This window comes from Sesamum indicum, linkage group LG8, assembly GCF_000512975.1.
Source record: "Sesamum indicum cultivar Zhongzhi No. 13 linkage group LG8, S_indicum_v1.0, whole genome shotgun sequence".
NCBI lineage: Eukaryota > Viridiplantae > Streptophyta > Magnoliopsida > Lamiales > Pedaliaceae > Sesamum > Sesamum indicum.
In genome coordinates, this window is record NC_026152.1 from 2,160,527 (window position 1) to 2,171,426 (window position 10,900).

The 10,900-nt window shown below is 32.9% G+C and overlaps 2 protein-coding genes across 2 annotated transcripts in view; both read left to right on the top strand.

The window, feature by feature from the left end:
- Positions 6,518-7,456, top strand: LOC105167576 (VQ motif-containing protein 22). The gene has a single exon (XM_011087350.2). It carries the CDS (start codon positions 6,523-6,525, stop codon positions 7,072-7,074), a length of 552 nt encoding a protein of 183 aa, XP_011085652.1. The 5' UTR covers positions 6,518-6,522; the 3' UTR covers positions 7,075-7,456.
- The window catches only part of LOC105167440 (choline-phosphate cytidylyltransferase 2), a 5,006-nt gene continuing 4,565 nt past the window's right edge, over positions 10,460-10,900 (top strand). Inside the window, exons 1-2 of the mRNA XM_011087158.2 lie at positions 10,460-10,621; positions 10,669-10,803. Of these exons, the coding sequence (XP_011085460.1) occupies positions 10,554-10,621; positions 10,669-10,803 (203 nt within the window). The 5' untranslated portion in view covers positions 10,460-10,553. The remainder of the gene's footprint in view (positions 10,622-10,668; positions 10,804-10,900) is intronic.

Sequence of the window (10,900 nt, forward strand, 5' to 3'; positions counted from 1 at the left end):
TTGTTCAATTTTATTTTTGAGATCTTATAATTCACTGGGGCCATTATGTACGGCGCAATAGAAATTGGGGCAACTCCTGGGAAAGTTTCTATGGAAAAATCCACTTCCCTATGCGGTGGCAAACTTGGTAAGTCATCAGGAAATACTTCAGAAAAGTCTCACTACTGGGATTTCCTCCAATGTGGTATTAACCCTCTTGGTATCTACCACATGGACTAGATATGCCTCACAACCTTCTAGCATCAATCGTCTTGCCTCTATGGATAATATTACACAAACTGGTACTACCTGACGATCCCCCACAAATATTACTTTCGATTTGCTGGAATATTCGATCATCACTTCTTTTTTATAACAGTTGACTGTTGCTTTATATTGTGCTAACAAATTCATCCCCAAAATCACATCAAACTCCTTCAAATCCAACACTATAAGGTCTACAAGTAAATTTACATCATCGATTCCCACTAAGCTCTCTTTCCTAAATATTGTTTACTACCACACCCCTCTCACGGGCAAATAAACCATCAAATTATATCCTAACGGGCTATTTTTCCCCGATATTTTAGATGTAAGTTCTGATTAAATATATGAATGTGTAGAGTCAGGATCAATCAAAACATAAGTCACAATGTCAAATAACAATATCGTACCTGATATCACGTCATTTGATGTTGGGGATTCTTCTCTAGTCATGTTATATATCCTTGCTTACGTCTGCTCCTGAGTAACTTGTGCTCCAGCCCCCTTCATACTGCTACTAATAGTGTGGTCACTATCTTTCCAGTGCCTCTACCTATGCCTCTCTTAGTAGCAACACTTCCAATCACACCTATAGTCTAATTCGAACAATTTCTGGCTTTGTGTCCTCTACCTCCACAACGATAATAGGTCTTAGGTATATCATCCCATTTCCAACATGGCCCTAGGTGTTGTCTTCCACAGGTAGAACAGCTCGGAGGGAAAATTGGTCCTCGACCATAACTCTGTCCAGCTCCCCTTCCCGATCCAGTTGAAGACGTAGCAAATGAGCTGCGTTCAAACAAACCTCTATTAAAGCCCGTGGATCCACTGAACCTTTGTCCACTACTTCCTCGAAAAATGGGACCACCACGTGTAAAATTTTCACTTTCCGCTGAGAATGAACGGTCGATTCCCCTCTTCGTCAACCTACTCGATTCCCTTATTGTGTACGTTGATTTCCTCTTCTCTTCCCCCTTCTTCTTGTCTTCAATTACTGCTTCTCCATCTGGACCGCTGATTCAACAAGAATTTTAAAATTCTAACTGCGAGGCCTCTTTTGATCTCTGGTCGTAGCCCCTACTCAAAACGGTAACAATGATTCTCCTGCGTCGCTATTGCTTCTGGTGCATACTTGGCTAGTGCCGCAAAACGGAGTTCATATTTTGCTACCGTCTGATCATTCTCTTGTACTAAATTTAGAAACTCCATCCTCTTCCTATCTCGGTACATCTTGGGTCTTCGTGCTTTACGTGAATGACATCTTACTCACTAGGATTGAAGTCAAGATGTTAGATGGCACGAAAACATAATTTTCTTTGCAATTTTCTATGAAGGATTTAGGTGATGTTTCCTACATCTTTAGTATTAAGAACTATAGAGATAGATTTAAAAGGATGTTAGGAATGACCTAAGCCTCGAGAAAATCTTGAAGATGTTCAAGATGGAAAACTCGAAACAAGGGTCATTCCGATGAGTTATAGGATTAAACTTTCCAAGACTCACTCTCCTAAGACTAATTAGGAAAATAGAAAGATAAGTGACATTTCCTGTGCCTCTGTCATAAGCAGCATACAGTATGTTGTTCAGTTCACAAGGCCTGATATCGCATTTGGTCTAAGTGTCACGAGCAGGTTTCAACCATATGCTGGTGAAGCACATTGGACTGCTATCAAGCCTATTCTTAAGTACTTGAGGGCTTAACAAATGTTTTTGTTGTATGTCGATGGAGATTTGGTATTGGAAGAGTATAGTGATATCAACTTCTAGTCTAATGTAGACAACGCTAAATCTCAGTCTAGTTACGTATTCAAGCAAAATGGTGGTCTGATAGCTTGGAAGAATTCCAAGTAGGATAGCACAACTGATTCCACCATAGAGGTTGAATACATAGCGACTTCGGAAGCAGCTAAGAATGTGATTTTGATGAAAAACTAGATCTAAGAGTTGGGTGTAGGGCCTAGCATTATCGAGCCCATAATTATCTTTTGTGATAACAATGGGGAGATAGAACAAGTGAAGGAACCAAGATCTTATCACGGATCCAAGCACATTCTTAGACACTATCTGCTGTGAGAGACGGTAGACAGAGATGATGTGAGGTGGATTGCGTCACATCGGCAGAAAACACGACAAATCTACTGACCAAGCCCGTATCACATATTGCCCATACTTAGCATCTTGATAGAATGAGATTGCAAATGAGTGGTTGACTTTAGATTAAGTGGGAGATTGTTCGAATATGTGATTAGAAAGCAATTAGATTAGCTTTTTTTGTAATCTATTTAAGCAATTTCTTTTCAATTTGTAATATTGAATTAAATGAACAAAAGTAAGTATTCATTTGGCCTTAACTTTTTTGTTCTTACTCCTGTATTTTTCATACATTGCAACAAATCCCACGAATCAGTAATTAAACCAATGAAGTTGGGTTGCACATTTGATAACAACTCTGAAACCAGCTTACAAGGATTGAATTTGAAATGTTCCATGTTGAGAACCCGAAGAATGGACATCAAGATTTTTATTGAAACTTGCACTGCACTGATTTGTTGGGAGTCGTCATATGGAAGCCCCTACCACTTGGCCTAGCAAAAGATGATTGTGTTTTGACGTGATTATTATAAGCCTTGTTCTAGTGCAGTCAGAACATGTGTGAAGATTGGTGGATTCTAAGAGAGTATCCCCCACCTGTCATGAGACAATAACGATCTCCTATGTGTTCTGATGTGTGTTGTGCTCTTGGGAGTCTGTGGCCTCAATAGATGATCAAATAAGATAGTAATTTTCTATGTTGATCAAGTGAACAAATACAATTGGAATATTAAGCAATTTCTTTTCAATATGTAATATTGAATTAAATGAACAAAAGTAAGTATTCATTTGGCCTTAACTTTTTTGTTCTTACTCCTGTATTTTTCATACATTGCAATAAATCCCACGAATCACTAATTAACCAATGAAGTTGGGTTGCACATTTGATAACAAATCCGAAACCAGCTTACAAGGATTGAATTTGAAACGTTCCATGTTGAGAACCCGAAGAATGGACATCAAGGTTTTTATTGAAACTTGTACTGCACTGATTTGCTGGGAGTCGTCATATGGAAGCCCCTACGACTTGGCCTTGCAAAAGATGATTGTGTTTTGACGTGATTATTATAAGCCTTGTTCTAGTGCAGTCAGAACATGTATGAAGATTGGTGGATTCTAAGAGAGTATCCCCCACCTATCATGAGATAATAACGATCTCCTATGTGTTCTGATGTGTGTTGTGCTCTTGGGAGTCTGTGGCCTCAATAGATGATCAAATAAGATAGTAATTTTCTATGCTGATCAAGTGAACAAATACAATTAGAATATTAAGCATAGATATTTAGTCCATGACGGGAATCGACGATCAATTCCATGTACTAGACTACGATCTAGACAACGGCCGATGGAATGACCTTACCTATATGACACTCGGTGGCCTTAAGGTTCTTGCGATTTTCACCTATTGTTTAGTGTCATAAACTGTTGGTAGACGGCCACCCATAGTGACGAGCGCTTCCAGATTAAGTGTTAGTTGGAAGTAATTAATTAAATATGATATCGTGTGTGTATAGTGTGTAGACTTGTGTATATATGCAATGTCCATAAAATTTTATACATAATTAAAAGATTATCGGTAATCATTAATAAAATTTAAATTTTATTATAAATAAATTATATGTTCAAATTTGAATATAAAATCTTGAAGGGACAAAATTGGAGATTTATAAAATATTTGGGGACAAATTATATTAATTAAGAAATTAGAGGATATCAATATTTTTTAAAAAAAAGTTTATACAAAAAAAATAAATAAATGGAAATTGGGGGTAGCAGCACGTCCCCCCCCCCCCCCACACACACAAAAAAAAAAAAAAACATATAAACACACATTAACACGCACACATTTGACAGAAAAGAAATCGAGAGGTAAGAAATTTGATTTAAAATTTATTATTAATTTCATTAATTATATTATTTGATTACTGTATTTATTAAATGTAATTTATATGCTTATTTTTATGCTTCGGTTGCGTTCTTGCCAAGTCCATGGCCATACCAATTTTCTCAAATAATATCTCAGAATTTTTTTAAAAAATATGTAAAATTATAATTTATAATCGAAAAAGACATTAATATTTTAAATAATGATAGAAACCTGATAAAAATTATGATAGAAACCTGATAAAAATTAACGGAATGAGTTTATTGTTAGACTATCGCTAAAATCATAAAAATATTTATAATATTTTAAATAATAAAAAAATATTTATAATTATGTCAAATTTTTTTTAAAAAAAAACTCTAATTTACCTTTTATTTATTGACGTACTTTGTGAGTTTTCAAAATTTTAATATATTGACGGTGTAATTGATTGTTTGTATCAAAAAAGAAATAAATAAATAAATAAATAGAAAGAAGCTCAATTAATCATTCAATCCAACCATTAAATTCTCCAAAATCCGTATATTCTCATCCCAATTATTCAAACATGGGAATTTCCGAGTTACTTCTTTTGTCTCCATAGTCAATTCTTCCTTTTACTATATAGGAGATGGTCTTCTCAAAATACATAAGCTTTGTAATAATTATAACAGAAAAACAAACACTTAGTACAGGTCATTGCTTACGCACTAGTGCTCTACATCACCTCATACCTTCGAACAATTCTTGTCCGGATCACGTTTGGTAGAATCAAATCAATTAAGAAGCAAGTGCATCACACTTGTTATGTAATTGCTCATTTTCCCTGAGAATGTACGCCACATGACAAATGTATTGCACTTGCCGTATGATTTGTTCCGCTTGGTCGAGCCAGATTTTTCCCATACATTCCTCAAAGTACGTCGACATTTCATACAGTCAGGCTAAGTACACAAATATTTTTTATTCTGTGTAAAAGTTAGAGGTACATCGTTTGGAAAAGTGTTAGTTTAATGCACTTTAGGGACGTAAAAGTTTGTGTAATTAAATCTAACATCAGGGGGTGTAAATGTAATTTACTCGTTCTTATAATTCAACTTTTAGTTCACATCCAATTTCATTGGCTTTAAGAAAATTTTTGCTAGTAAGATTAGTTACAAAGTAAATTATGATTAATAATATTTATTTAGGATAAATTACATCAACATTTCTTGAGATTTGACATAATTACGAATATTCTATCGTTGTTCGAAAATTAAAAATATCCCCTGATGTTTGAGAAATTATGTAATTCTTGGATTGATTTATGAAATTGTCAATTTTGCCCCCTTACTGTATTTTTTTCTTTTTTAATAAAAAAATCGAACGAAGTAAATGGAAAAATTTTAAAAATTATTAAACAATTATCCACTTAGTTCGTGAAAAAAGTTTAAAATAATTAATTAAATTATAGTTCACAGTCCACAAGGGCATTTTGATCACTTCACCATAAAAAATAGATGAAAACCTAACAGATACTAAAAGATCGAGCTAACTGTTAGACGATCGTTAAGATCAGGAAGTATTGATAATTTTTTAAATAATAAGAGATGTTCATAATTATATCAAACTCTAACAAAGATGATTACAATTTACCCAATTATTTATCATAAAATTTGAAATCATAATCATTAAAATGCAAAAAATAATAAATTTTCTTGTGGGATTTCAACAACCACTTCGAGAAACCCCACCAAATGCCAAAAATGATTCATACCCACGTGAGCCCTCACTTGACATCATCTCTTGCTTTATGAAGACCAAATGACCCATAAAAGTCTTTGCTTTGACCAGTACCATAGGGTTGACCAAAATCTTTTTTGTTTTTTTATTCTTTTTTTTATTTAAATATATATACATCTAATATAATCATGAATAATAATTTTTTAAGTAATTATTTTGGATATTTTTTTAGTTAAATATATAATACAATATAGTATATACATCATATTAATATTTATAAAACCCAGTAATTAAAAAATAAAAATAAAAATTCAATCGGAAAATTGTATTTTAATTTATTATATTCATATTTTTAATATTTATCAAGACTGAATATTTAAAAAAAAAATGAAAAATTGACCATGACTAGTTAGATTCCACTCTTTGTATATAGGTCTTTCAACTCAATCCCACAACTCTACTCTTTTCCGTTCCTCCATACTTGCTGTTGTTTGATCCAAAGTGCTCTCATCAAGATCACCTCTCTCTCTCTCTCTCTCTCTCTCTCTCTCTCTCTCTCTATATATATATATATATATATATAATCTAATATTTTAGAATCAATGTCAAATCCAAGTGATTGGATGCAATTATTTTCAAATAATTTCACGAATATCAATCCGATTGAAATCCCTCAATCAACCATCACTACCACCGACGTTGTCGTCGCCACAACCACAGGTGCCGCCACCACTTCAAGAAATGATCATGACTTGACCCCTAATCAGGGCCGTGTATCGAAACCCGTCCGCAAACGGTCGAGGGCTTCCCGACGAACCCCCACCACACTATTCAACACTGACACGACCAACTTTCGGGCTATGGTGCAGCAATTCACGGGAGGCCCTTCCTCCACGTCGACCGCCAGACCTCAGCTCCCTGTCACACTCGGCACATTCAGGGTTACGCAGCATGTGGCTAGCACGGCGGCAACAATGGCTCCAACGACGGGCAGGTTTCAGGTGCAGTACCCTAACCAAATGCAACAGCAACACATGTTCATGTTGAGTAGTAACATGCATGGCGGCGGCGGCAGTGGTGGCGTGTCATCACACGCGCCACCAGGGACGTCCCCGACCAATGAGAATCGGAATTATGATAACTACATGCGTTAATAGGAATTGGGGCTGATTTTTCTTTTGTAGTTTGTAAATTCTTTCTTATTGTTCTCACTTGAGAACTATGATAGCTAGTTTGGCATTTTATTTTATTTTATAATCTTCAAAATAAAAAATAAATGTTTATAGTGTTAATATATATACTTGTTTGGCGAAAATTTTTGCCCAGATTTGGTTTGGCTGAACCAATCAAATCACATAGCAAGTGTATTACAATTGCTCTGTGATGGGTCATTTTTCCTAAACTGTGCACCAATCACATGACAAGCGTACTGCACTTATCGTATGATTAATTTAGATTTGACGAGTTACGTCCAAACAAGAATTTCCCCGTTGTTTGGATATTCCTTAATTAGTTTGGGTTAGGATCTTTTTTCTATAAGCAAAAATTGAAAGAGAGTATTGAAAATAAATTGGGAAATATATTTTTTTTTATGAGAAATATGTTTTTATATACTAAACGTTACGGCACGTTGTTCATGCATTTATATATCTACGCGTTAATATATGTCATAAATAAAAATAAGATATACAAACTAACACATCATATTTTTTTTAAAAAAAAGAGATAAATAATTAATAAAATAAAATTAATTTAGGGATATTATCAAAAAAAAAAAAATTGGCGCGAGTGAAATTCTCATATTAGTATTGATAGATAGTATCGATCAATGAGAAGAAGAATTCGACTGCTGGTGGTTGAAAATATATAAAGATAATTTTTATAATTTAAAAAATTAGTGTCGCGGTGTAAGTAACCATCATTTATGAATAAAAATGGAATTTTATTTTTTATATAATATAAATACATAATCAATAGTTTTTTGCATGATTAATTGCATTTTACCACACTTAAAAGTATACCATATGTCGCAAGTACCGATCAAAGAATGTCAATTTCATTTGACAAATTGTTAATAAATCATAATAAGTTAGAAAAGTAAAATATTTGCAAAGCATTAAAACTTCATCTGTAGTGGTGGTTTTCTAAATGGGTGAACAACAATTTACCCTCATGTGATATTGAAAATGAGCACATTACTCCTCTATGAAAAAATATAGCAATTTACCCCCTATACTTTTTAAAATAAAGCAATTTACCTCCTTATATAGGGAGGTAAATTGTTGTATTTTAAAAAATACAGAGAGATAAATCGCTATTTATTTTTTCATAAGAGAATAATTTGCTCACTTGCGATATCACAATGGGATTGCTTGCATTTTTTCCTTTTCTAAATAGGTGTAGTTATTAAATCATGTCGTGGTGCGATGATGGATCCAACCCAGGATTTGTAATTTTTTCTTCTGAAGTGCATTTATATTTTTAAATTAATTAATAAATTTAAAATAAACAAAAAATAATATATTATTATTTAAAATAAACTGAATATCTGTAATTGTAAAACTCGAATTCACAATTTTTTAGTTGGGGAGATCTCAACCTCACCATTCAAACAATAAATCATTAATCGTAATTTTTTTAATTATCATAAAACTTATTATTTTTATATATAGCCACCCGAATTTTATAATTTGTTTAGAAATTATACGTAAATTTTATTTGTTTTATATATTAATCCCATCATACGAGCTATGATTATTTTCTTCCTTAATTTTTTTTTCAGATTTCTTGATTATGTATATATATATATATATAATATTTTCATTAGAAAATCATATGGGCAATTTTGGTCAATTCAACCAATTGATGAATTAGTTGGCGTGCTAAGCACTGGAAAGGGACTGATTTAAAATGTCAGTCTCTCTTCTTTTTTTGGCTTTTGAACTGTTGACTCACTTATATAAATAAAACAATTTAGATTCATAATAGTAAATTGATGGAACTTGTTTAGACCAATATTTAGATTTCATATCACGATTCCGACAATTCAGTTCAGTCAGTCGAGTACCTTATCAATCAACCAGCTAAAATTACATAGACTATCTATGTCTCCCGTCAATGAAACACGATACTGCAATACTTAGTGAAAATCTCTATAGAACTCTTAGAGCTTGTTTGGTTGTGTTTTCAATGAGATTTTTTTCCACTTTTCACTATTTGGGTAGATAGGAATTTGTTTGGTCAAGCCATTTTTAGTGAGAATGCATTCCCATTTGAATTCTCAATTTCAAATTTATATAGATCACATGTGCTTGCCATAGTTGTCTTTCTGTCACATCAAAAATACATATATCTATATTCAACATTCTCATACCTATATATCTATATTTGAAAACAACTAATCCAAACATATTCTCAGTTTTCGCACCAAAATCAATAAAGCATTTCTACACATTTCCAATTGTTGGAAACTGAAATGAAAATGAAAATGAAAACACAATCCAACGGGCTCTTAATGTCTCGTCTCGAGGTCCTCGACTTGCAATATTTCAGACCGACCCTCAGAAATTTTGGTTCATAGTTGTCAACCTATACATAGTCCAACTCCACAGGTTTAACCTTTCGACTTGTGGGCGTTTGTTATGACATTTAATATTTCTTGCACTCAATATTAAAGAAATAATGGTAGACGCATTACAATTAAATAGATTAGTCCGTTTGGTTGTCCGAATTATCTTTTTAATAAAAAAAATATTATCTATATGTTTATTGAGTAATAGATTATTTCTTATGTAGATAAAATACATATTCAATAAAATATGAATAAGTAATTCTTTTTTAAAAAAAAATACTAAATGGAAAATTTGTCATCAAAGTAATTTGATTTTATTACTAATTATTATTTTTTAATTATCAATTATGTAAATAGAATCAATTAAGGAATTATAATCCTAATACCTTCTAATTATTGTATATATCAATCATACAAAAAGTAAGAACAACGTTGATAATTTCATACCTCCATTTAAAGTTTATATAATTTTATCAAACATCAGGGGGATATCCATTATTTTTAAAATATCAAGGAAATATTAATAATTTTTCAAATAATGAGGGAGTATTCGTAATTACACCAAACATCAACAATACTTATTACAATTTACCCAAATTTTTAGTAAGTTTTGAGACTTCACTTCTATTTCGACCAGACTATTACCCAATCTTGGACCAGACTATTTCGAGCTGATTCATATCGATTCTAAACCGGCCCAACTCATTTTTAAATATATATATTTAAAATTAAAATATTAAATCAAATTTGATGAATTATTACTTTTATATTCATTTCTTTTTATTTAATTAAATAAAATTTAAATTACACATAAACATCAAACATGTTTCAATCGCTAGTTGCTATTAAATGAATGGGTGAGGATAAATTTCTATTTAATTCTCTAAAAATAAATTAAAAAAATAATTATTGATGTTATAAATAAAAAATCTACACACACAATTACACAAATACACATACACAATACATATTTCCAACTTACTTTTCTCTACTAATAATAACAAGAGGAAGAGAGAGACAGAGAAAGGAGAGAGAGGAGCGGGAGACAGGGCGAAGTTTAGGATGGGGGAGAGCGGTGTTGGAACAACAGAGTCGGAGCGGAGGCAGACCGCCATTAACAACGCTGCAAGCACCGGGAACGGCAAAGGAGGCAGACCGCCATTAACATAACAACGCTCACCGAGAACGGCAACGGTAGAAGTTCTGCAGGTTTTTCTTCCTCGTCCGACCACCCAATTCGTGTCTATGCTGATGGGATATATGATCTCTTCCACTTCGGCCACGCTCGCTCCCTTGAACAAGCCAAGAGGCTGTGCGTTCTCTTCTTTGTTCATGACGTCATTTTTTCTGGGTTTGGTTTTTATTTTTGATTTGTGCTCCCGTTTTGGTGGAAATTTCACGTGTAACTG

Bases quoted from the DNA above. Each gene is read 5' to 3' on its own strand.
- LOC105167576 (XM_011087350.2), top strand. From the start codon at position 6,523: ATGTCAAATCCAAGTGATTGGATGCAATTATTTTCAAATAATTTCACG.